Source organism: Podarcis raffonei, chromosome 13 (assembly GCF_027172205.1).
Source record: "Podarcis raffonei isolate rPodRaf1 chromosome 13, rPodRaf1.pri, whole genome shotgun sequence".
In the NCBI taxonomy this organism is placed as follows: domain Eukaryota; kingdom Metazoa; phylum Chordata; class Lepidosauria; order Squamata; family Lacertidae; genus Podarcis; species Podarcis raffonei.
In genome coordinates, this window is record NC_070614.1 from 26,018,115 (window position 1) to 26,045,453 (window position 27,339).

Consider the following 27,339-nt stretch of genomic DNA (forward strand, 5'->3'; position numbering starts at 1 on the left):
GGAAGTTGCTGCCTTCCCCCTCCTCCCTCTCTCTCCATTCCTGCTTCCGCCGCTTCCCTCTCGTTGGAGACAAAGGAGCGAGGCCCGAGGCCCGTGTTGGAGCCGGTGAGTTTGCGGGGCCCAGTCTGGGTGTGGCGCCTGAGAGAGAGAGAGAGGCTGCGCGCCCGTTAGCTGTCCTCCTCCCCGCACCCGCTGTGAGGGTGGCGCCCCCTCCCCGCAGTCCTCACTAGGTCTACTCGGAAGTAGGTCCTGCTGAGTCCAGCGGGTCGTCTTCGTCTTCTTGCGGAGGGGATGGACAGGCAGAGCTGGCAGTACTTCAGTTCATTCATTTATTTTATTGCATTTATAGAACGTCCTTCGTCCGAAGATCACAGGGCGGTTCACAGCATAAAAACACAAAAGGCATAACGTGATTTTTAAAAAGAAAGTTCTCTATTATGTATGAAAGCTATATATACAATATAGTGTAAATCTCAAACTTCCAGGGTCGTTATTGATAACAGATTAATTTAGGAGGATCAGGGTTTGTGGGGGGGAGGGACGCAAGGGTACTCATACCCCTAAACATTTTGTGAGTCTAATTTTGGCCTCATTGAGTGTACATATGTGTGTACACACACACCCATATAAACACTGATCCTCCTAAATTAATCTGTTATCATTAATGACTCTGAGATTTTGATCTTGTTACACAAAACAAGCACATTTTGATTCAGAGTTTTTTCTTCTCTAGAGAGGAAAACCATTTGCGATATTTGGTTTCAACTTTTTCTTTTGGTACCGCATGGAAGAAGTTGCTACAAGTGGGTAGTGTTTAAAGGGGGAGGGAAATAAACTTTTCCTGTACTGGTTCATATCTTTGTTCTGAAACGATGAGGGGATTAACTGTGTTTAAGAAGGTAGCTCAGTACTGCAAACAATGAAGTTTATAGATGATTATTCTTCAGTACAGCATATCAATTATGCACTTCAGTTGTAGATGTACCTTGGTCCAACTGCTTATATGGGATGTGTCAAGAGAGAACATGGTTAATAGTGATGTTCTACTTTTCTTTTTCAGATCTAATGTCAGCTGGTTGAACACTTTTCTACCAAAATGTCAAGTAAGTTCAGCAGCAATCTATGTGTATGTGTGTTTTTTCTTATTTAATTCATATCCACATATAGAATAGCACCAATATTTCATTCCATGGATCATTGATAATGATAACTGCACTCTCTAAACCAGCCTTTCCCAGCCTTGGGTCCCTAGACATCTGGGGACGCCTGGGGATCCAAAGTTGAGAAAGTCTGCTCTAAACCTTCCCAATTTTGAATTATGTACTTAGTGTGTTACTGTCACTGTCCTTATGGCAAAAAGTTCATTTGCACAAGAGCTCCAAATCAACTATAATTGTGCACCCTGAATTGTCCAAAATCCTGAAAATCGTGACAGTCTGGATTTGCAGTCACATGAAAAGTCTGTAATTGCTTCAGCAACTGAATCAGCCACCCTTTTGTTCAGTTAGAATAGGAGAAGGGAAAACTACGGAGAAATTCTGTTGTACTTTTAATTTACTTGGGCTTGTTCATTCTACTCACTTCTTTGAGTTCTTGGGAACTGAACACAAGATTACAAACCACAGCTTGGATGCTCCTATATGAAGTATTTTCTTAAATGACAGACTTTCCTCCTCCTAATCTATTCACCTTTTGATTTGATGCTTGAATTTTTTCCTGGCAGTCTCTAGGTTTCCAGCTTGTCTACATAGTCATTCTCTCCCCCCCCCTCTTTTTTTAAAACAGAAAGGCCATCCTATGCCCCACCACCCACCCCAGCCCCCACAACCGTAAGTATGAAAGTATTTTTCTTATTTTACAAACTAAAGCCTGCTTTCATTTTAGTTCAGCAGAGAAGATACTGCAGAGCTCTGTAAACCAAATCAGACAAATGGTTCCTCTCAAACAGCGTGATTAAATTCTGACTCCAGTCCATACCTCAGAATCCTTTGCCAGCCCTGGCTGTGGAGTGCTTTTAACTGGCATTTTCAAGAATTAGAACTTGGGGTCTCATGCCTGCTGCTTGCTATGTTTCCAGACTATAACACGAGCTTACTTCCTATAACATTTGGCATTCATTTTTGTAAAAGTACACATTTTAATCTCGTGTTGCATCTTTAATCCAAGTAATATCTCACATAGCTTCTTTCCAAAGCACCTAGTAAAAGCTGTGACCACACATTTTTGGAAACCTGGATAAATGCAAGCTCTGTTCTTTAAGTCTGCTAAGATATGAGCATCTGTGTGGTGATAACAGGCATTTGTGAAACTCCCTAATTGTATATTGTAGTTATTCCCATAGAATGAGGTATAAACACCTTGGCAGGGAATGGGGGCGGGGGAGGGGGAGATGTTGTTATAGCTATTAGATACAGTAGCAGAAGGTGGAAGTGAGGTGCACAAAGAACAGCAACAAGGTTTTCACTTCTAGAGAAAAAGAGTAGATTAACCTTTTGAGTAAACACCTTCAGAACATTTGTGTGGTGTGTGCTATGAAAAGGAAGGCACACTATAAGCAACATACTTTAGAGAGCAGAAGGTAAGAATTAAATGCAGGCCTCGGGTTTCCACTTTGTGACCAGGCTGGCATGTCATGCTAAACCATTGCTGAGTGCAGGTGAGAAGAAGCTTTTGCTTTACTACAGTTGTCACGTTGTCTATGGTTTTTAACTATAGTTAGCTTAAAACAAGCCAACTTCAAATTGTGTTTTCAGAAACTGGCTTCTTTAACCAAATTGACCACAGGTTTGGATGACGTAGGAAGCTGTGGTTAAATAGAAGTGAAGGCCCCCAACCTCCTCCTTAGCTATGTGGAGTGGGTGTGCAAACTCAAGGCTTGGTGCAGGTCCATCTAAACCAAAGTGCAAGTGATGTGTGAACTCAGCCTCCCTGCTTTGGGTGCTGTCTGCAGAGCCAGAGGGCTTCCTGATGGGAATTTATTGTAGAACTCACACCATGTTTGACACCATGTCAGAATGCCATCCTATAGCTCTTGCCATTTAATCTGGATTTTGTGTGGTAACAGAAAATAATGAAAAATAAACAATTATACATCTGCAGACACTACTCATGCAAAAGCTCACTGATTCCATTTTTTGGTGGGCCGTTTGTCACATATGCAGTGACCTTTTTGGTAGGTGTTCTCCCTCTTCTCCTTGCACCTCACCTGAACACAGCCTACTCATTTTGTTTCTGGTGGCCCAAACAATTTGAACATGCCTGTTTCCACAGATTGCTACATACTGATGGTCCAACTGAAAGGTATCTGGAGAGTCTGTAATTGGTGCATATCACTTTTTTAAAAAAATACTAAGGCCATGCGCAAAATTGCTTTTGCAAAAAAGGGAAAACAACCTCTTATTATTAAACCACTATATTAAAAATATTTATTGTCCACCTTTTGGGAGTGCATTCAAGCTGCAAACTGTGCACCTAGTGTACTATCTCAAAGTAATGATTTGGGTATTAGTTGCATTTATGGTTCACCTTCTCCAGAACAGAATAAAACAGAATCTCGGGATGGTTCAAGAGCTGAGAATTGTCCAGGTTTGGGTATACTGGACAGAACTGTTGTTTGGATCCTATTTCCCCCTTTTTCTGTGGCGCTGCTAAACATTTTATTTCTATTTGGTCATTAGTTACTGCAGTGGCCTGGTTTGGACATAACATTAAACCATGGTTCATTAAGCTGTAGTTCATTAAACCGTGGCTTAGTGCTATATGTGAACCCTCCCCAGCAGCTCAACTATGGTTTGTTTGCTCCAAAACAAACCATAATCTGACGGCTTCTTGGCTTTTGGACTTGGTTTTAATTATAGATTGGTGCTGTGTGAGAACCTGGTACCCTTCTTTAACCATGATTTAAGCATTGTTTGTCCACTCTACCTATTCACCAGGCTACAGAATAGAACCCCCATTATTAAAAGTTGTATTATCTAGCCATCAACAACTATATCATTTACATGGAAAGGAGCCTCACTGATTTGTGCAGAACTTACTTCCATCGAATGAGTTTAGCACTGGGGTGCCAATGACATTTCCTTAGAATCATAGATGTGTAGAGTTGGAAGGGACCCCAGGGGTCATCTGCTCCAACCGCCTGCAGTGCAAGAATCTCAGCTAAAGCATCCATGGCAGATGGTTAGTCAACCTGTGCTTTAAAACCTCCAAGGAAGGAGGGTCCACAATTTCCCAAGGGAATCCATTCCACTGTCAAACAGCACTCACTGTCAGAAAGGTTTTTTTTCTGATGTTTAGTCAAAATCTCCTTTCTGTTAGCTTAAATCCATTGGATCGAGTTCTACCCTCCTGAGCAGGAGAAAACAAGCTTGCTCCATGTCTTCCATGTGACAGCCCCTAAGATAATTTGAAGATGGCTATCATATCTCCTCTGTCTTCTCTTTACCAGGTTAAACTTTCTCAACCATTCCTCATAAGGATTGGTTTCCAGGCCCTTGATCATCTTGGCTGCCCTTCTCTGCACACATTGCAGTTTGTCAATATCATTTTTAAATTGTTCTGCCTAGAACTGGACACAGTGCTCTAGGTGTGTTTTGACCAAGGCAGAATAGAGTGGTGCTATTACTTCCCTTGATCTGGACTCTGTACTTCTGTAGATGCAGCCTAGAATAACATTAACTTTTTTTTGCTGCTGCATCACACTGTTTACTCATGTCCAGCTTAAGGTCTACTTAGACCCCTAGATTCTCTTAACATGTACTGTACAACTTGCAAGCCTGGTGTCCCCACATCTTATGTTTGTTCAGCTGGTTCTTCCTGCCTAGGTATAGAATCTCATATTTGTCCCTATTGAAATTAATTGCATTAGTTTTGGCCCAGTTCTCTGGTCTGCTTAGGTCATCTTGAATTTTGATTCTGTCTTCTGCGGCATTGGCTTCTCCTCCCAATTTGGTGTCTTCTGCAAATATGATGAGCATCCCCTCATACACCATGTCCACAACATTCCCCTGATCCATGTAAGGAACCTACTACTTGCTTGAACTCCCTCTTGCTTTGAATGTAGCTGAATAAATATTTATTATTATTTTTAACTTCACTTGCAAGCCCAGGTTCATTCTGAGCTTTGGCCTACCTGACCTTTTCCATGCAACTGTTGGCTACTCTTGTACACTTGAACATAAAGTTCCTTGCCCTCTGAGATCTTTCGATGCACTGAATTCTGATTACATTGATTAAATATTGTGGCTGTGCAGTTTCTCTTCAGGGCTGCAATAATTTTAAAATAATTTTGTGTCACCCACTTCATACCAGGGTAACTATGTAAGCTTTCCTCCCACTGCGTTCTAGAAACATCTGGCTGGCTGGAGTCCCCTTTGCATTTATTTAATTAAAGTATTTGATATATCACCTGCCAGATTCACAACCTCCAGGGTGGCTTATAGGGATATTTTGAAATGATAATAATAGAACTATAAAGAACCAGGAAAAGCACATTGGCAGCCTGAAAGCAAATCTATTTTGAAAGACCTGGGCAAATAAAACAAAGTCTCCTGATGCCAGCAGGATGTGAAATTTTGTGCCAGTCTCCCTAGGGAGAGCGTTCCAGGGCCCTTTCTTCAGTTGCTACTCACTTAAACTGCAGGAGAGGCACCCAGAGAAGGGCCTCAACAGAGGACTTAACCATGGAGACAGGTTTGTGTGAGAGTAAGCAGCCCCTTATACTTGACAGCTTTCAGGCTGTATAGGAATTTAAAGGTTTACAGAAGCACTTTGAATTGCGCTCAGAAATGAGCCAGCAATAAAGACATTTAAGTACTGATGAGTTAGGTATGTTTCATTTACTGGTCCTAGTCAACCATCTAGCAACATAACTGGGCAACCTATTATGGGATGTTTCCATGTACTTGCACCATGTCAGTTTTTCTATCCTGTACAGCTCCTAGCACCTTGCTAGAGCTAGGTAAACATTGAAAAGTGAAGTGTGGCAGGTGAATATGAAGGCGAGTGCTTTTTCAGTGGCAGTGCTCTGACTTTGGAATGCCTTCCTGGATGTTTTTGACACCATGGAAACCCCCCCCCCCAAAAAAAAAAAGAGAATTCATTTTAATTTATTTTGTGGCACAGCTTCAACGATTTCTATCTCAGCTATGGGATTTTCAGCTGCCATTAAATATTCATTCGTGGGGGGGAGTAAACTTGTATTTTAGATAACTGTTAACATGCAACCTATAGTCTTATTTGGTTGAATATAAAGACCCCAAATAAATACTGAAGTTTGAACCATGAACTAATTTTGAAAATACAAATGGCTTAAGAAAATATTGGTGCACTGAGCGCCCATATAAAGGACTAGTTCTACTTGGCTAAACATACTTAGATGCTTGGCTAAACATACTTAGAGCCAGTGTGGTGTAGTGGTTAAGAGCGGTAGTCTCGTAATCTGGGGAACCGGGTTCGCATCTCCGCTCCTCCACATGCAGCTGCTGGGTGACCTTGGGCCAGTCACACTTCTCTGAAGTCTCTCAGCCCCACTCACCTCACAGAGTGTTTGTTGTGGGGGAGGAAGGGAAAGGAGATTGTTAGCCGCTTTGAGACTCCTGAAGGGGAGTGAAAGGCGGGATATCAAATCCAAACTCTTTCCTATGATGTATCATGTATTCCAGTTTTGTGTGGGTTTTTTTGTACCCCATGAGCACCTGGATAAGCAATGAATCAGAGCTGTGAATCTCCATTTTTCTTGGGAGTTTTCCTTCAGCATCCTTCAGAAGCACCTGAAGGGTAGTTGGTTTTTTAAATTTCAGTTGGCTGGAGCCCAGCCCAGCAGGTTGGGTGGTAATAGTTCTAAGGTTATATTGATTATTTTAGAATGTATATTTAAATCAAGCATGCAATTTGCCATTCGCCTACAGAGCATAGCAGTTAGCCCCCAGGCGGGCAGATGACTGGCAAACTGGGTGGTTCAGACGCAGTGCCAAATCATGATTTGACATTATGTCAGCAAGGAGCTTTGGGATTTTATTCTTCCTCTCCTCATTGCATGATGCAGTTCCCTTCTTCTGACCCGGCTATGAAGCAAGCCATGGTCTGCTGTTTTCAGTGTTTGAAATTAGCCAGGTGCATTTTGCACCTGGCTACCAACCACTTGCGACCAAGTAAAGATGCCAGGGTACCACGATCTAGAGGTGCATGCCTGCGGATCCTTGGATCTGGACTGTTTTCACACACCCATACCCCATCCTGTCGAATTCTATCAGTTATATTTTATCTTCACAATCAGAATGAGTGTCACAAACCAAGTTGCTTTTTCTGTGCAGCAGGAGCAGGAGCAGTGAACAACATTATAGTTTATCGTTGTAGCATGTCTTCAGTTTCCCCCCTGCCCTTATCGCAGTTGTGAAGAATATCCGTACATTATGAATTATCAGTGTCACCATTAAGAAAAAGAGGTCGGAATAGGCCAATATAAATGTGGACCATCTCTGGATAAAGTGACTTTTCTTATTTTAAGTTCTCAACGTTCTTAACCTAGCTTTAACTTTGAGGTTACGCCCATCCAGAATCTGCAGTGGCAAGTTTTTTTTTAAAGAGAGAAACCCCTCTTTCCTCAACAGGTTTCATTCAGGCTTACTGTCCCTCTTGAGAGAGGGAGAGAGAGCCAGCTGCTGTTAACACCTCATTATGCTTGTTTAAATTTCCGGTTGCTTTTGCATGCTGTACTGCAAACCATTTTCATTTCTCTGTGTTCTCCTCGTTGGGATTCATTTCTCATTCGTGTTTTTGTCTCATTTGTTTCCATCAGCAAATGCCCAGCACACCGGGGTTTGTGGGATACAATCCATACAGCCATCTGGCCTACAACAACTACAGGCTGGGAGGGAACCCGGGCACCAACAGCCGGGCCACGGTAGGAGAATCAACTATTACGTCATCCGGCAAACAACAGGAAGTGACCAGAAATGGCTTTAGAGTTAGGTTCTTCTGAATCTTAGCTGATACCACTTTTTTATTTTCGTTTTTCAAATATGAAACATGAACAACAATAACTTGTGGTTTCTTTCCCTTTCTCCCTAGTCTTCCTCTTTTTTTCCTTTCTTTTTTTTCACTGTGCACGTTTTATATAATGGCCTTCTATTTGTAAAGCATACAAAAAAATGGGGTGAGTTCACGTGTATGCCCATTGATAAGTGGAGCATCACGTATGGGTGAAACTGTTATCGCAGATCAGGCACCACTCCCATCACCTCTTGACTGTGGTTTCCATGGAGGCAGCTCACCCATTGCCTTGCCAGGGCACCAAGGGAGAAGGAAGCAAGTGATAGACATGCACAAGGGAATCAGCCTTTTGAGTTCCAGAAGAACAGTTCACTTGAAAGGTGGACGTGCTTCAGCATCTTCAAGACTTAACTTGGCAGGAATGTTTCTGAAGCTACAGCCTACTTCCTCAGATGGGTGGACCTTTTCCAAATTTGCAGAAAATTGTTTTAGAGCTACAGTCGTACCTTGGATCCCAAACGCCTTGCGAGTCTAACGTTTTGACTCCCAAACGCCACAAACCCAGAAGTAAGTGTTCCGGTTTGTGAATGTTCCTTGGAACCCGAACATCTGTCACAGCTTACGTGGCTTCCGATTGGCTACAGGAGCTTCCTGCAGCCAATCAGGAGCCGCGTCTTGGTTTTCAAACGTTTCGGAAGTCGAACAGACTTCCAGAACGGATTCCGTTCGAGGACCAAGGTACCTCGGAAGTCAAACGGAATCCATTCCTGAAGTTCGTTCAACTTCCAAAACATTCAAAAACCAAGGTCGGCTTCCGATTGGCTGCAGGAGCTTCCTGCACTCAATTGGAAGTTGCGTCAGACATTCGGCTTCCAAAAAACATTTGAAAACCGGAACACTTACTTCCAGGTTTTCAGTGTTCGGCAGCCGATTTGTTTATCAACTAAGCTATTCAAGAATGTCCAAAATCATCTTAGGCTCATTTAAGTTGGCATCTTCTGCCTCCATGTGTAAAATAAGCTGTGTTCTGGAATTAAGTACCTGCTCACCTTCAGAATTAAACATCATTTTGGATTTTCCCATTACTACTTTTAAACTAATTATGTGAAGTTTTGCTGTCCACTTAAAAGATGCTGAAAATTGGGGAAAGAATCAGTGAGAACTACCATCTTGACCTTCCTACTTGCTTCCTATCTACTGCCAAATGACATTCATTATTTTTACTATTATTATCAATATATATTACTTGCCCTTCAGCCTAATGTCCTAGGGCAGGTTATCAAAATGAAAAGCAATGTTTAGACACAATATAGACATAAGGTGGCCCTAAAAATACACAGCTTTGGAGCCAAAAGCCCGTGTAAAGAGGTGCATCTTCATTCGACAACAGCTGTACAGTATAATGAAGATGCCAGATGCACTTTTTAGCAGCTGCCATAGAAAATGCCCCTTCCTGGGCTGCCACCCCCTGAGCTTTGGGGGGGGGGGAGAATAACCAATAGGGCTCCCCTGCCAATCTTAACACCCAAGGGGGTCTGTAGAGAAGGAGGCAGTTTCAGGTATTTGGGGCCTGAGTCGTTTAGGGCTTTAAACAGCACCACGAGCACCTTGAATTGGGTTCGGAAAGAAACAGCCTGTAAGCATTGCTGGTGGAGAATGCCCCATAATAACCTGTTAGCACCTAGGCTGTCTTAACTCATGTCATCTGGCTGCTGTAGACGGCATCACAGTGACCTGCCAGTGGTGACCACATCATTGTGAGATCTTCTTTCTCATGCTTTCCCCCCTGATAATGTGGGAGTAACGGGTCAGTACAGGCCAGACTTAATTACATGCTTCCTTTCCCCTTGATTGTTGTACTCCCAGCTGAGCAACATAGATCTGGGAAAGAATCCCACTCCTGGCCCATTTCATGCATTCCCTGCCTGCTTCTACACAAGAACGGGGGTGGGCGGGAATAATGCTATAAGGAAGTGGCTCTCATGCCCCTCCAGTAGCATGTGTAAGATACCTTGAAAAAGCATTTTATAAGTTAACTGACAAATTAATAAAATGCAGTTGCTCTTCTGGAATCTGCTAGTAACCGATAACTGTAGTAAGTGTTAGAACAGTGTTCACCCACGCTGGACAGTCAAACAAGGTAGCACATCAGCTTTCCCCAGTGTGGTTCTCTCCAGATGTTTTGGACTACAACTCCCATCGGCTATGGACAGCATGGCCAGGGGTGGTGTAATCCAAAGAATCTGGATGATACTGAGCTGGGCAAGGCAGGATTGCATAGTAGCTGCTGTCACGGCCTGCCCCTAGCAGCCCCAAAACCGAATTGTGCAACTCTCAAGGGACTCTCGTGTCCCTTGTGGAGTTCGTCCGCAGCTCAACACAACACTCCTTTGATAAGTTGAAGAAAGCCCTCTTTTGGCCCTCGGTGCTCAGATCAGAAGTAGATCAATGTGATAAAGCAATACAGAAGGCACACAATACGATGGGGGGGAATTGATGGCCCTTCATGCTTTTAAGTCACATTTCACAGGAAGGATTTCTTACATTACTAAGATAATCATAAGGTGTCTGTGTGTGTTTTTCCCAAATACAGTTTTTGTCCATTCATCATTTAAAAATCTTATCCCCAAAGACTTTTAAAATCTGAATTTAAGTTCAGATTAAAACAAGTTTTTATGTTTCACAGATTTCCATTGTATATATGTCATGAGCATTTACACCTTTCTCTGCCGTGTATATTTCAATATATGTGGTCTTTTAAAAAAACACCTATTGATTTATAAGCATTAAATTAATTCACTGAATGTTTTCAGGCCCATTGTTATGTGTGTGCATGTATCTGTATACAGTTGCTAATGCATACACCTCAAAAACTTACAGATAGATAGATATAGATCTATAGATATTTCAGTGGAAGCGACGTATGAATTGATTGGTTCAAAGCATTTCATAAATATGAGCAGGAGCAAAGCCTGGGGTTTTTTCCTGCATCAAAACAAAACAAAACAAAAAATCGAAGTGCTTCTGGAATGCTAGAGATCTGATCTTGCAAGCTTGCCACACATGCTTTACCTCAGGCTTAGTGATCCTGCCGCATTCTGCAAGATTTGACCTTACTGCTCTAAAACTGAACTCCATGCAGAGACTTGTCTGTATGTTTATGCCTTCATCTTAAACACTGCAGTTCCAGGACAGCTATATGTGCTGCAAGGTGCAGGTGGAATCTTGTTCATGCAGGCTGCCCCATTAATTGCTATGGAAAGAGGAGATCCACATGAGCTGAGAAACGGTGTGCGCTGATCTGTTTCTTCCATTGAAATGAACAAGAAGCCCATGGAGATGGTGGTACAAGTCAGAGCTTCTGGCACTGTAAGCAATTGCCAGATGTGGGAACATAGTAGTTTATTATGGTAGAATTCCATTGTCCAGAGTTATCACACTATCAGAAATAGTGTAGGGAATTTGACTCTTGCAACTTCCCTTGGGGTCCATTTAATATAGTTGGTATTCAGTCCCCACATGAACACAGAACACTGGACCATAGCCATGGTTTGTAAACCACTTAGAGATTTTGCTATAGCCAAGCAGTATATAAATTTGGTTTTGGGGTTTTTAAAATATATATATATAACAAATATACTGCACTCATTTCAGCAGAAGTATGGAAGCCAAGGCTTTTAATGGAAATCGTGTTAAGACTGAGGAGTTATATCCTTCTGGCAAACTATAGATAATGCAAATGAAGTGTCAGCTTGTCTTGAATGGATGAGAGGTTGTATTTGTGCAAATAATGTATTTTGGAAACGAGAAAATAAATCATAGAAAGGAAGGCACTGTGTAGCTGCCAGCCAATAACACATATTTGTTTTAGTGTCTTTCTTTTTCTTTCTTATTGAGTGCAGGCAAGGTGCTTGGCGGTTTGTACCTTTAAGGAAGACAAAGGTCCCTCCAGGAACTCACAGTCTAATTTGGACTCCGACAGTGAAATTCGGATTCATGTGGTGTACAGGTTGAGGGAGCCAACCTTGCAGAGTTCTTGTTATGATACGTTTTCTGGGTTCTCCCCACCCTTAGCCTGCCTTAATGGAATAAGTATAACCCGAGAAGGCCTTGAGTGAAAGAATATCCATACTACTTCAGTTCTGTTCTCTCGCCTCTTCCTAAAGTTACCTGTCTCTTTTCTTTAGCATTGAGGTTGCATTCACCCCTGAACTTGACCACTGGTTTGCCACTGTGCCTATGGCAGCAAGTGTCCCTAATGCTCCCCTGGGCTGTGGTTCGGGGCGGGGGGGGGGGAATCTAAGAAAGCTACCGCTGTAAAATCCAACTATCCCCAAGAAGCCAGCCTAAAAGAAGTCAAAATTGCATATGCTCAGGATTCGGAGCAGTGACTACCATTCCCCTAAACCAGGCGTGCCAGAATTGGCCCTCCAGCTGTTTTGGGACTACACCTCCCATCATCCCTAGCTAACAGGACCAGTGGTCAGGGATGATGGGAATTGTAGTCCCAAAACAGCTGGAGGGCCAAGTTTGGCCATGCCTGCCCTAAACGATCATAGCTTTCTAGAAAGACCCTGTCAAACAAAGCATCATCCATACTCTGCTATGCGTTGCAGGCGGATTATGGGAGAGCCGCATATTTTGCAGCATGAAATGATCCCAACAAACTGTTTGAAGTTTGTGGGAGCTTCATAGAACTGTGGGTGTGGAGGCTACAAAAGGGATGTGTTTAACTCCAGCGCTGGGGTGAGGCAGGTGTGGATGCAGCCTCAGGTATTTAGTGCTGGTAGAGTTAACAGCTGCTCTCATTAGAAAGTGAAAACGGACTTTTGAAGCCACTGTTACAAGTAGAGAAAATCTGCTACTCTTTCATTTAGAAATCTCTATACTGACAAATTCATCAGAGGTGCTGTCGGAAAGTATGCCCGACCCAGGGTGCTGGAGAATGTAACCCTTCTGATGAGAGCTAATAATGTTGCCTGCACCTGTGTCTCACTTACCTGTGTATGTCTCTTGGCAAATGCCTGTCTTGGCAGTTCGCAAATGTTTGAGATAAGATAACCAGTGGATTTTATTTGGTTCTTCTCTAGGCATCATCGGGTATCACAATCCCCAAACCCCCTAAGCCTCCAGATAAGCCACTCATGCCCTACATGAGGTACAGCAGGAAGGTGGGTACAGAACACTTGGTCTTAATTTCCGTAAGCAGTCCTCAAAACCACGTTCGCCTCGTGCTTAACCTATTTCGTGGTGGTTCTTAAAAGTGTGCTTGAATGTGTGGTGTTGTTTTTTTCTTTCCTTAAGGGAAAACTTAAGAATGCAGTTTGTCTTCTCTTTTCACAGTGAAGGCAATAGCGAACCATGCAAATGGAGCGGGTGGGGAGTTAGTTTCGCTGCAGGACGAAACTTGGCCACCGTACTTTCGGGGGACAAATGAAGAGCTTCATTTAATTGAATATTTAGACAATGCTTAAAACTGCTGCCACCCCTCTCTGCTAACAAGGATGCATCTGGTGACTTGTTGACATACTTTTCTGTTTTAAAAGTATCCAGGATTGGTGCAGCCTGATAGCTGGACTTTGCAGTAGTGACAATAGGACCTACTTTGCTTTTTTGAAAAGTTGTGTGTGGTTTTTTTTCTTTTTTTAAAAAAAATCTTTTTTTAGAAAAAGAGGGTGCAGCGCCATTCCTCTCTTTCTCTCCCCCTTTTTTTAAATGTGAGCTTTTTCCTGATTAAAATGAGTACCTAGGACAGCGCCTGATCCAATCCATTGTCGAGGAGTCACTGAGCCAGGAGGACGACTGTGTTACCGGCCTTCCCATCTCTGGTTTAAAAAAAAAACCACAGCAACACCAGTTTCATCCAGCGGCCTCTCTTAAGACCAAAAGAGAAGAAACGTAATGCAGGATTTAAGGGCAAGACTGGCGGAAAAGATGCTGTGCGGCTGAGAATTAAACCAGGCAGTGGATAAACGTCGTAACTCTTGACTTCCTGCCCCAGAGAAATAATCAAACAGTGGACATAGCATAGCAAAAAAACAAACAAACCCTGTCTTAATGTAAGCTTGCATTGTGATGATAGTTCTCAGAAAAGACACTAGTCATGGTAGTGATATTAACAACAAAAAAATAGATGTGTTTAATTTTATAAGTATTCAGTTAGCTGGAGCTTTACTACAGATGTTTTTATTAAGGTCTGGGACCAAGTGAAGGCGTCCAATCCTGACTTGAAGTTATGGGAAATTGGGAAGATCATTGGAGGGATGTGGCGAGACCTCACTGATGAAGAGAAGCAAGAGTACTTAAATGAATATGAAGCAGAAAAGGTACACGGAAGAAATCCCTCTCTCTCTCCCCCAAATGACACTGGACGTCTCTCTCTCACACGTGCACACACGAGGCTAAAATCTTTTTAAAAAAGAAAGAGAGACTAGCTCTGGAGGAGGAGGTGATAAAGCAGACTCACATACGAGAGAGTTATTGAGGAAGGAAACTGAATCAACTCTTTGCTGTGCGAGCCCAGCTCTCCCGGGAGCTTTAAGGAAAGTATGGTAGAAACACGATACTTGGATTGCTTGAAAAGAGCCCACAACACCAGATCCTTCAATTAAACCTGAGTCGAGGTTGTGTGCCGTCCCTCTCTGCCCCCCAACTCTAAAGGCACCTGGAAATAAAGCACAGTTTAATGAGATTTCCCTCTTCCAGTTCCTCCCAGCATCACACTCCTCCTGTATGCCCTTTGCTGTTCATTATATATGGACGCGCACCGAAATGTTTAGATGACACCCTGCCCTGCCTCTGGCTGTGAGACCTTTGCAGAGGAGAGCAGTTGAACCTCAGTAAAGCTGCCCTGAGATGTTGTCCACCCCTTGATTCGCGTGAAATCGGTCCTTGTTTTCCTGCAAGGAGCCTTTAGTCAGAAGGATTCCCCCAAGGGCAAGGGAGACTGTTTTGGGTGCGATTTTTAAAATGTATCTGTCAAAACTATAGATAGAGTACAACGAGTCAATGAAGGCCTACCATAACTCACCCGCTTACCTTGCCTACATCAACGCGAAAAGCCGCGCCGAAGCCGCCCTGGAGGAGGAAAGCCGGCAAAGGCAGTCCCGGATGGAGAAAGGCGAACCTTATATGAGCATCCAGCCCGCCGAAGACCCAGATGGTAAGCAGGAGTAGCAGGTGTGCTGCTTTCTGCCCATAAGGAATGGCAAGGGGGTTGGTGGGGAAGCTGAAACTTCTTACTCCAAAAGGCTGCTTGGTAATAGAATTGTTTAGCAGGAACCCTTGGGCCAGTTACTCGTCCCAAATCAATCTCTTGTCACTCACCCCCAGCAGCTTGGTGGTGGGTGATCCATACTACTACTAATAATTATTTATTATTTATATCCCACCCATCTGGCTGGGTTTCCCCAGCCACTCTGGGCAGCTCCCAACAGAATATTAAAAACACGGTAAAACATCAAACATTAAAAACTTCCCTAAACAGGGCTGCCTTCAGATAGTTGTTTATATCCTTGACATCTGATGGGAGGGCGTTCCACAGGGAGGGCACCACTACCAAGAAGGCCCTCTGCCTGGTTCCCTGTAACCTCACTTCTCGCAGTGAGAGAACCAGCAGAAGACCCTCAGAGGAGGAACTCATTGTCACTGCATTCAGTGATACTGAATATATGCTATTTAATCCTGGCAGAACCAAAACCAAAATTCTTTTGCGGGGATGCTGAGCAAAGAGCCTAGATCAGGGAATCGGAGGGAGCATCCCTCTTCTCTGCCCATGGGAACAATCTCCGGCACAATCTCTGCGTGTCTGGTCTTTTAACTTCAGAAGGCATGAAAAGGGCCAGGTCCCCATTTCTTGGTGCCGTTTCCAAATCATGAGCTTTATTGCGGCAATTGCACAGCTCTGTTGAAGTGGCTGAATAGGATCAAAGTCATCCTAGCTCTCTTAACGCTTCAGTTGCAGGGAAACATGGATTTTTCCATCTCTCACATTGCAGCATCTTGTCATGCTGTGTGTGTGTGTGTGTGTGTGTGTGTGTGTGTATGAATGAGAGAGAGAGAGAGAGAGAGAGAGAGAGAGAGAGAGAGAGAGAGAGAGAGAGATAAACGTCTCACTGTTATCCTATCCCTGGAACCTGCATTTGCCAGGATTCAGCCTTCCAACTTGGGGTAGGGTAACAGAGAACACGCAGACCTGTGCAGAATGCCTTTCATGAGACCACAATAAGCCCTCACACACTTAGGATTTGCAGGGATGGGGGTCTAAGGAGACATAATAAGAATTACAAATAAGCTTCTCTGTCCTACTTCTCATGGCAGAAATTAAGCATGGGGTGAGGCATCATATTGAGTGCACAATCATTTTATTTCTCAGGCCAGACTAAGTGCTAGCCTTGCTGCTGTCAGACGTCCAACGTTTTTATCAGTCTGAACTCATTGGCTGGAAGGGATGGGCTAGAAATTCAGGGTGGCTCCTCAGTGAAACCTATCCAAAAATAAAGTTTTGTTTAGATATGAGGCCAAACCCATAGCCGGTATTTATCCTCCCCCTCTTCAAAGCAAAAATTTAAAAATCCCTTTGGTGCTTGACTGTCTCTGGCATTCTTTTGTTTGTTTGTAGGTGGTTCTGGCTAGGGGAGGGTGGGTGGGTGGCGGCAAGTTTCCCATTCAGTTTAAGTAATGACTTGTGCTGGGAAAGATGACGGCGAGGGCTTGCTGTGCTTCTGCAGAAAAGCAAACAAAACAAAAAGCCACCTTCCTGTTTCCTTCACTGATGGCACATATACATTCCTCTACAAAAAGAAGGCCAGTGCTCCACCCATCTGTGAAGCACAGCTTGGTTCCTTTCTCACTCTATGTAGCAGCCAAGGATGATGATGTTCATGATCGCTTTCATAAAGAAACATAAGCTAGGGAAGAGACTCTTTAATGTAGAGGTAGAATAGGGTCCTCTTATCATCCTGGCCATTCGCCACTCTGGCTAGAGGGCCACAGGGTGTCCAACTCTAGTGCTTCAGAGTGCAATGTACAGTGGTACCTCTGGTTATATACGCTTCAGGTTACAGACTCTGCTAACCCAGAAATAGTGCTTCAGGTTAAGAACTTTGCTTCAGGATGAAAACAGAAATCGTGCTCCGGCGGTGCGGCAGCAGCAGGAGGCCCCATTAGCTAAAGTGGTGCTTCAAGTTAAGAACAGTTTCAGGTTAAGTATGGACCTCCAGAACAAATTAAGTACTTAACCCGAGGTACCACTGTTGGCTTCCTCTAACTGCGAATCCGTCTGCGGCTTCTGTATGAGAGAAAAGAACCTGCATCTAGTGACACTTAGAACAGGAAACATTGAGTTTGAGAGCTTATAGGTCGTGGTGGCTAAAGGCACAAGCTGGGTTGTCTACTGTTCAAATAACAGTTCAGTCCTGAACTCGTTGGACAGCATAAGAGTCACACACAGTTTAAAAGGCCATGGATTTTTGAATTGGCCAAAGGCCTGTGAGAAGAGGAATGTTTTTGCCTGGTGCCTAAAGATACATTAACAAAGGCACCAGGCGGGCCTTCTTGGGGAGAGCATTCCACAAAGCCAAGATTCAGGATTTCAGGAAACTTGGAGATTCTTGGGAGGGATAGCGAAGTGAACAGAAAGCTGTACACTTCAAGAGGTTGTATCCAATCTTAGTCCTACTCTAGGTACAGCCATTGAAATAAGCAACCTAAGATAGTCATTCCCATTAATATAGTGAGTCTGCTTGTGAGTAGGACTTGATATTCGATACAACCCAAAGTTACTTAGCCAGTGTTACCTGTGAAGCTAAGCAGTGGTAAAACTGCAAACTGCACTGGTATCTTCTGTAACGTAACCACTGCATACATTTTTGTTTCAGATTATGATGACGGGTTTTCTATGAAGCACACTGCCACAGCCCGTTTCCAGAGAAATCACCGCTTAATTAGTGAGATTCTGAGTGAAAGTGTCGTCCCCGATGTCAGATCCGTGGTCACCACGGCAAGGATGCAGGTTCTCAAACGCCAAGTCCAGTCCTTAATGGTTCACCAGGTAAAGTTTGGCTATGTGAGAATGCTTAATAAATGTTTCATGTGAGATGTGCCCGGGTGATATCTGTGCCTATATCAGCACTGGTCCCCAGCCCTGTGTTTTGAATGTTATTCAGGTAAAATCTCCCCGTTGTTGAGACGTGTCACTAGCACTGCTAGGGAGGGGGCCTTTTCTCTGCTGGTGGGGAAGAAAAATCTGAAATACCTGCAGTATTTTCTTCATTATAAATACTGAACTTTGTTCTGTCCTTGGGCTCTGAAATCATCCATAATATTGGACTTCCTGTGGCCTGAAATTGTTTGAGCACCGCGACGGCTGCTCCTGTTTAGAGACACGTGTGGCAAACTTTTTTGTGATTTGTTACAGACCTGTTCAACTCTAGTCCTTGTTTTAAAAGTCCTCCCTCCAATCCACAGCTCATGGGCTGCCCCCAGCGCCCTCTTTCTTTCAAGGTGGTGCAGAAATATAAGATGCTGTTCTTTTTCTTGAATGATTTGTTTACCTTTTATTTTCTTCCACCTCATCCCAAACAACTCGTGTATCATTATTTGTATCTCTTGCTGCTGCTTCTTGCAAGTGTGTCTTGCGGGGGGAGTGGAACTTGCTATAAACATGCATGTGTTTCAAAAAGCAGCTTGGGGAGAACCGACAAGTCTCTTGAAGTAGCTGAACACATATCCTGGGCATATGATTCACAGAGAGAGAGAGAGAGAGAGAGAGAGAGAGAGAGAACGAACTTACCTCTTTCAGACTTTTGGGGATTGTGGGGGGAGGCCCAACATTCATTGCTTTAGACAATTTCTATAGAGAGATCAAATGTAACAAAAGGTATGGACTACCTCTTTAAATATCCCCGTACATGCTGTACTTTGTCACAGAGATGCAACTGTTGAACCAGGTGAAACTAGGAGCCGCTCTTTCTAAAGACGCTCTTGCAACTTTTCATTAGCATGCAAACTGCCGGAGGCTATTTCTCTGCATGCTAGGGTTTGTTTCCCGAGTTGCTAAATATGGGAACTAAGTGTTCCTTCTCCAAGATTTAGCATAGAAAACAATGGTATGTACAGGGTGTGGGGAACCTAAACTGAAAACAATGGAAAATGTAAGGAGCCAAGTTACGGATTGGTTACAGTACCATCAGTTACATGAAATGTTTAAATTAGATGGGGGGGGGGAATGGTTTTTCAGACCAAAGCTCACATTTCGAAAAAGAACTTCTACAAAACAAAGAGAAACTTTTTTCTAAAATGTATAATATGTTATTAGACTGGGAAACAAAAGACGAGCTTGTTAGAGCCTCAATGACACACTGGACAATCGAGATAGGACACAAAATAGATTTTAACCTCTGGGGGAAACTCTGGGAAAGTGACTTGAAGTTTACAGCATGCTATTCTTTGAAGGTGAACTACCTGAAAATGATTCGCAGATGGTATTTAACTCTGAGTAGGCTTGCTAAGATGTATAAGACTGAATCAGATATGTGCTGGAGATGCAAAGATGTGGACGGAATGTTCTTTCATATATGGTGCACTTGTAAAAGGGTAAAAGAGTATTGGGAAATGATCCATAATGAATTGGAAAAAAATGTTTAAAAATACTTTCCCTCAAAAAACAGCTTCCTTTCTGTTGGGGATAATTCAGACTGAAATTCCTAGATGTCAAAAAAGGTTATTTATCTATGCTGCTACTGCGGCCTATGTTTTGTTAGCCCAAAAATGGAAAACAAGTGATGTCCCAACCAAAGAAGAATGACAACTTTAGTTGACAGAATATGCACAACTTGCAGACTTAACATATAGAATAAGAGAACAAGAAGAACATAACATTTAGAGAAGATTGGAAAACATTTATAGAATAGATGGGAAATAATTGTGTACAGCTGAAAATGTTGGCAGCATTAAGATAAATTCATGTAAATAAGTTTTGATGGATGCAATAATGGAATACTGAATGGTATAGTTTTTGTAAAATATGCAGGAATTTATGATATGTAAAATGAACTATGGAAAGAGAAGAAGGGAAGTCATTGATATCTTAAGGATATAAAATGAGCCACCTCTTTTTGGTGCAACTGTATAATACCTGATCCTGAACTGTTGGTTCCACAGTGTTGGACCCACCACCAATAAGTCCCTGGGTAGAGCTTACACTTAGCTATGGGACTTGAGAATTCCTTTGTATACTTCAGGATCAGCATATGTGCCCATTAAATCTAAATTCAAAATAGCACTGCACCTTCTGAGCTCTGGCTAAAAAGCCAGCCCAACTAACACCTTCCAAATGCATTCAGGCTGACAAATCTCTTGGGGAAAGAGTTCACAGGTGTGTGGACCATCTCGGCACACAAATGGAAATGTCACCAGGACACACTCAATTGATAATAGAAGGACTTGTAAAATATGGATCTTAGCGTTCAAGCAGTCAAGCATGTGTGTATGTATGTATATGGAGAGGTATGGAGGGGGGGGCTTATTTTAAAGCACAGATAAATTAGCATTTTTACAGCCATTTGCAATGTCTTTAAGCTTGGGTCTGGAGCGTAATAACCTGTTTGTAAAGCGTTTGAGGCATTCTGGTGTGCTGCCAAAAATAAACTTTACTTCCTTATTAGCAGAAATTAAGGACGTGATTATACTACAGTCTTAAACCTTCCCACATACACACAACCCAAATATGGGTCTTTAGAATTATGATCCCGTGAAGAGGCCTCAGCTCTAACCATTCTTACAAGTCTCAGGCAGAGGGATGTTTGAAATGGTCCACAGGCAAGAGAGTGGCAAGAATTTCTTGGGAGGTGTTTGCCAGTGGAATAAAATGGTTCACATTACTTGGCCTCATGTTGTTTCTGAAATCATCTGCTTTTATTTCAAAGTAGAGGATCTGCATATTTTTCTTAAAATTCCCCGCTCTCAAATATAGCAGTCTTTCGCATGAACATTTGAATTAACGTGTGTTTGTGTTACAGCTATGTGCTCACTTTTTAATCTCATTTTCCACTCACAGCGGAAACTAGAAGCTGAGCTCCTGCAGATAGAAGAACGTCACCAGGACAAGAAAAGGAAGTTCCTGGAGAGTACAGAATCCTTTAACAATGAGCTGAAGAGGGTAGGGTCCTGCAGAGCTTTTCTACTTGTTCCATGGACTAGTAGGCTTTCTCAGTCAAGGGCTGATGTGTGACTCCCCAAAACAGAGAGGAGGAAGAGCTGAAATCCTCTGCCATTGCAATTTTCTAACGCTTTGTTCCACTAAGTCTGTCCAGTCCCATGAGCTCTTTTGTCTGGAAAGACTAGGGAATGAGCCTGAGACTTTGTCCTCTGCTGCGTATCAGCCCTAGGGTAGGTTTAGTTTCCTTTGAAGCAAGACTTCACCTTTCCAAAACATTGTGCCTCCCAGTACACAGGTTGGGAAGGAGCAATGGGGAAATAGCATCTTGCACCAGTAGTCTAGTTCCAAGACAAAATAAATACAGGCCAAAGAGTCCACAGACTTTCCTTGTAAGAGCCAGCTCTCACTGAGATGGTTAACTTGCTCCATGTCCAAAGGCAGTTTGTGGAGAAGACTCAAATTGCTGAATATACCTTCAAATAGAAGATTAGCCTTCTCACTAACATGCTGGGTTCTAGGTGGCCTTTCTCACACACCTCCTAACTTACTATATGTAGGAATATTGTCAGTTCTCTCACATGAGCATTCTCTCATGTGAGCCAAACACACCTTAGTCTGAGGCCCAGACATATTAATCACCTCTCTGAAAACGAGGCCCATCTCAGCTTTTAAGATTCAACAAGGCTCACAATATTTGACATTGAATGAACGCGATGGCTCCCCTCCAACATACCCAGCTCCTGTGCTTCCCGGTGACTCCTAGATCATGATATCTGAGACCAAAACAGCAGAACTGCTTTCTGTCTTAGTAACTATTTACTTTTGCGCAGTGCTTTTTTTCTGAGGGGACACAGGGGTACGCATACCCCTAAACATTTTATGAATCTAAGTTTGGCCTCATTGAGGGGCAGTATTTCAGGATGAGTAGGAAAATGAGAGTACCCCTAAACATTTTTTTTAAAGCACTGCTTTTGCTCCAGGCCCACATAACACCCCAAGCTAAACTGCACGCTCATTGTTGCTGGCCAAGTTCCTTTTATTAATGAAATGGTTGTTTGACAAAGGGGAGTGATTCCGTTTCGGTACCGCAGCCCGTCCTGACTAGCTGAAACTCTAGAGGAAACGTCTAGGGAGTTTCAGTCTGGCTGTTGGAGCATGCTGTAGAAAACTGAAGGTGTGAAATTCAGATTCTCATTGGAACGACAACATCCAAAAAAACAATGCATGCCACCTTTCCACACAAAGCAGTTTGCCACATAAGTACAGCAATGACGGAAATATAAAAACTCCCATCGTAATCCCAGCTTGATGTGTCAGAGGGGCGTGTGTAAAATCTGTTCCACAAACAGAACCATTTATGGGTAAGAAAATTTTCAAAACCTGACGCAGTAGGTGTTTTTATAGTAAACCGTGGCTACAACCAGTGCTTTTTTTCCCCCTAAAAAAATGTTTAAGGGTACTCTCATTTTCCTACTCATCTTGAAATACTGCCCCTCAATGAGGCCAAACTCAGATTCACAAAATGTTTAGGGGTATGCATCCCCCCAGAAAAAAGGCACTGGTTACAGGAGCCAGTTTTTTGTCTCTGGTATGCGAGTGAAGCAATCCACCCACACACACACAGACACACAGTCTTCTGTACCAGAGGAGCTTTGAATGGAGCGGAGGTGTCCCTCTGCCCTGTGTGGCTCTGCTGGAGCTCCACCATAGGCAGGGAAGCCCTGCTGGTCAGAAGTGTCCCAGTGCTCCTGCCCAAACAGCAGGCAAGCAGAAACTGCTGGCGGTGGCATCCTGGCCAGCAGTAGCCAACAGAAATCCCTGAAATGTGATTTTGCGGGAGGGAACTGCTGGCTCCTGTGTAGACCCTCCTGCCATCACATGGCAGCCACAGGGCCAATCTGGGATGCTTTGCTGTTCCAGTCTGGGAGCTGACTCGGTGAAGGGGGACATTTTCCCTGCCTCTCTCCCCATACCTTCTTCCCTGGCTGGCGCGAATGCTGTGGCTGTGAATGCATCGCTGGCTGTGCTGCCTCACCAAGCCCCACAGGATTTTTGGGGGGTGAATTAATCTATAATGTGGTCCCAGCACTTTCCAACAGGAATCTTACCAATCCTGTTGAAATAAAGATGTGAGCCTGGAATATCCCCACCACCGGAACCAAGCAGTGATAGATCGGACTAGTTCAAATTAATTTTAAAGGTTTTTTTGTAAGCTACAACTGAAACACACAAAGCTTGTTGGTTCTTAGGAATAATAGTTTCTGAGCTTTGCCAGCACAGATGGCTTGCAGTTGCCTCAAATGTTGGATTTTGGCTTTGATTCTGTGCTAAAATATCTATTTAAGATAGTGTATATGAATCACACCTACAGTGTGATTTATTCATACATATTGTGCATCATATTTCTGCTGTATGTATTATTCCCTTATTGTATATCGGAGGGAGGGGAGACTGAAGTTGGGAGAAAATGCCATGCCTAAGGCTGCCTAGTGACGTCATAGTGGAGACAGGACTTGGGCCTGCAGCCCCAAGATGATGAGAGAACCTGGATTTTAAAAGTGACACGTGATTTTTCCCTCTTCCCCACATCCAGCTGTGCAGCCTGAAGGTGGAGGTGGACATGGAGAAGATAGCGGCCGAAATCGCTCAGGCCGAGGAGCAGGCCCGCAAGCGGCAGGAGGAGAGGGAGAAGGAGGCCGCGGAGCAAGCCGAGCGCAATCAGAACAGCACAAGCGCCGAGGAGGAGCAAGCAGCCAGCAAGGCAGAGGAGAAGAAAGAGGAGGGGAGCACTCCGATGGAAGCAGGTAATCGTGTGGCAAGCCCGGGGGGGGGGGCTTCCCTTGAAGCAGCCGTGGTGCATGAGGGGGGCATGTAGCCAAGGTCGGAAGAAGGGCTGATGTTTTAAACTGAGCCTTTTCTTAAAGGATCTGGAGTCTGTACAGTGGTACCTCGGGTTACAGACACTTCAGGTTACAGACGCTTCAGGTTACAGACTCCACTAACCCAGAAATAGTACCTCGGGTTAAGAACTTTACCTCAGGATGAGAACAGAAATCGCACGGCGGCAGCGAGAGGCCCCATTAGCTAAAGTGGTACCTCAGGTTAAGAACAGTTTCAGGTTAAGAACGGACCTCCAGAACGAATTAAGTTCTTAACCCGAGGTACCACTGTATCGAGTAGCACAGTTGAGTTTTAATAGGCTCCCCCATCAACCAGTGGCTTCCCCTTTTTCATGTCTCGCGCATCACCGAGGGACCAGGTTACAGCTACGTCTGGTGTCGCAGATGCGAGGAAGACTGAACTCTGCAGTGACTTAATAACCAGGCCTTGTCTTTAGTTGCCATTTATGTTACAGCCAGACTTTCATTCAAACAAGGTCTCCTCTTCTGTAAGAAAAAAAGAGGAAGAACTTTCCCGAACTTTGTGCAGTCAGGCTGGGAGCCTTGAAGAGGAGGTGCCCAGAGCAGGGCTTCTTCCTCGATTTATGCCTCTGGGTCTGTGGAGCTGCTCCAAAGCAATATTCAGCAGCTGATTGTTCAATGGAAAACAAGTTTGCCTCTGAGGGGCCCTTTTCTCTTAGTAGGCGTTGAGGCTTTGTAACAACTAGTTCCCACTCCACCCCGCAGCCAGGGGGAAACAAAGCTCTCAGTGAAGAATAGAAGAGAGAAACTGCATTTCCTTACATGCTTCCCTTGTTGGGAGAGAGTGCAGAGCCCCCCAGACCCTAGCATCAGAGAATTGTGGAGTTGGAAGGGGCCGCAAGAGTCATCTAGTCCAACCCCTGTAATACAGGAATCTTTTGCCCAACATGGGGCTTGAACCCACGGCCCTGAGATTAAGGGTCTCATGCTCTACCAACTGAGCTACCAAGACTGAAAGAATGAACTCCGGAGACGTCTATGGGGACTTTCATCAATGCTCATAACTCAGTTATATTGTTTCATTGGTAACATAAGAGGGAAAATGACTATTGCTCATTCTTAATCTAAGCACAATCACCAGGACTCCTGATTAGGCGTTTGGGTATGTGATGTTAATTGAATGTTAATTCTATTCTGTCCCGTTTCCCCCTTTTTATCGTTTTTCTTAAACCACTTCACAAACCAGGAACTTACACATTGACCACTAATCATGAACCATATGTTGTAGATATCACTACAAATTTATTATGCTCCTTTTGTGATACACAAATGCCATGAGACTTGGTCTATTTATTTGTATCATTTATTATTCCTGTGATCCTTATTTATGAAGCCTAATAAAAAAGTTATTTAAATAAGAATACGAATAATAACTCTGATACAGTTTGAAGGGTTATGCAGCCAGGCAGCAGGGCCTGCAGCCAGAATTGTTGAGGAAACCCAGCCAGATGGGTGGGGTATAAATTATTATTATTAGCAGCAGCAGCAGCAGCAGCACTCCTTGGAGCTAGGAGGGGTGGTGTTGGTAAGGATTGCCCTTTTTTTGTGCAGACCACAAAAGCACTTCTGCCTCTCCACCATCCTGATTGTGCTCACAGCTTAATTTGGGGCAAAAGGAAGGCAAGAACTAGGTTGTGCCAACACCTTCCAAAGAAATATGTCAGTAAGGGAAAGCTTTTGTGTGGAATTTGACTTCCTTGAATCTGTTCCCAATTGTACTGCACACTCTCCATTCATTCGCCTCCTCACCTTACCCCCACATCTTCCCAACAACAATTCACAGCCCTTTCTGCCCCTAAGCCCCTGTACTGGCAGATCTTAGCCTTCAAAATGCTCATTCCATGACATCATAGCAGTCCGGCCAATGGTTGGAGAGGTGGCTGCACATTTTCAGTAAAGGGAAGTTAGAGTTCATGCAGGGATGTTTCAAACAATGCTGGTGGAATTTAAGGTGGAGGTTTTGGGGAAACTGCAATTAAAACAGTTTCTGAATTTCCGTACCAGGTTTAATATGATTACTGAGCCATATCCCTGTGATAAGTAACCAGTCTGCCAAATTACCGAATATTAACTCCCCTTTGTATAGACTTGGTTGTTACACAACCTAGGCTCTACAAGCCAACAATTGCCCCAAGAATCTACAAACAATACCCATTTTACGCATAGCAACTCTCAAGATAGGATTGCTTTGTTTTCTTTTCTTTCTGGGCACGCCATGCATTGCTTGGACACCTATTGTTGTGCCTGAAAAGCTTTCTAAATTAAAAGGAGGGGAAATCTCACTGACAAACTTGTTTCTATGGCAGAGGAGCCTCCTGCAGAAGAAACCATTGAGAGCCAGCAAAACGGTGAAGGGACATCCACTCCGGAAGACAAGGAGAGTGGCCAGGAAGGAGTCGAAAGCATGGCGGAGGAAGGAACGAGCGACAGCAACACCGGCTCCGAAAGCAACAGCGCCATGGTCGAAGAACCGCCAGCTGACCCGGTGGTTCCGGAAGACAGTGAAAAGAAAGAATAAATACATAGCTACTTTTCATGCATCTCCCTTTTTTAAAAACAAAAACAAAAGATTAACAGCATGGGGGGAAAAAGAGGTGGTATGTAGGTTCCTCTTGGTATCGTTTCATGTTTTGTATGTTGGTCACCACCAAATGGTTACTGGGCATTTTAACTTTTTGTGACACCCGATATCCAGGGGTCATAATGGATTTAGAGCGATCAGTTGGCACAGAAGCAGATCACAGCTCACACACAGCTGCATCATAATCCACAACAGCAGCATCACTCTTCTCTCTCAAGGAAGCAATTTTACTCTATGATTTGCTTTTTAAAATTTTCCTTATGCCCTCTTTCCAGGGAAAAGTTATAGAGTGTTTTAGAGACACATCCACATATCTCAATAATCCCTTTGTTCTCAGTTGAAGACTTGGCAACTTCGAATCAGCTTATTAAGTTATAGATTCTGCCAAATTCACTCTCCCTCTTTCACATTATTTAAAATTGTGTGTGGAACTGATACTCCAGACTTCCATTCCTTTCAGATATAATTAAAAAATGGTTATCGGTGAAAAGCACAAACTTCCTTCCTGCAAAATTAAATTGCCATTCGTTTTTGTGAAGAAAGGAAGTTTCCTGTTCCACAAAACTGCATTTCTGAGCTTATTTTTTAAACCCCTTCTTGTTTTATTTCCTCTCTACCCAAAACACTTTTTAAAAAAACACCACACACCTCATAGTTTTAAACTAGTTTTATTTTTTTATTTTTTA

At 43.4% G+C, this 27,339-nt stretch overlaps 1 protein-coding gene and 1 non-coding gene across 6 annotated transcripts; one reads left to right on the forward strand and one right to left on the reverse strand.

Annotated features, from left to right (window-relative positions):
* SMARCE1 (SWI/SNF related, matrix associated, actin dependent regulator of chromatin, subfamily e, member 1) lies at positions 1 to 27,326 on the forward strand. 5 transcript variants are annotated; one of them, XM_053359884.1, is made up of 11 exons: positions 1 to 105; positions 1,061 to 1,103; positions 1,786 to 1,829; positions 7,799 to 7,966; positions 13,083 to 13,163; positions 14,187 to 14,318; positions 14,983 to 15,154; positions 17,871 to 18,043; positions 21,050 to 21,151; positions 23,745 to 23,955; positions 26,379 to 27,326. In XM_053359884.1, exons 2-11 carry the CDS (start codon positions 1,097 to 1,099, stop codon positions 26,588 to 26,590), a joined length of 1,302 nt encoding a protein of 433 aa, XP_053215859.1. In that variant the 5' UTR covers positions 1 to 105; positions 1,061 to 1,096; the 3' UTR covers positions 26,591 to 27,326. The 5 variants fall into 5 exon arrangements, with proteins under 5 accessions (XP_053215859.1, XP_053215862.1, XP_053215863.1 ...); XM_053359887.1 differs by having other exon boundaries at positions 7,799 to 7,903; XM_053359885.1 differs by lacking the exon at positions 1 to 105 and adding an exon at positions 160 to 242.
* On the reverse strand, positions 24,952 to 25,024 carry TRNAK-CUU (transfer RNA lysine (anticodon CUU)). Its single transcript has one exon. It is a non-coding gene; the product is annotated as a tRNA-Lys (tRNA).
* Positions 27,327 to 27,339: the final 13 nt, after the last annotated feature.

Coding starts and splice junctions, on each gene's coding strand:
- SMARCE1 (XM_053359884.1), top strand. Junction 1,830..7,798: donor CCACCCCAGCCCCCACAACC/GTAAGTATGAAA, acceptor TGTTTCCATCAG/CAAATGCCCAGCACACCGGG. Junction 21,152..23,744: donor TTAACAATGAGCTGAAGAGG/GTAGGGTCCTGC, acceptor CCCCACATCCAG/CTGTGCAGCCTGAAGGTGGA.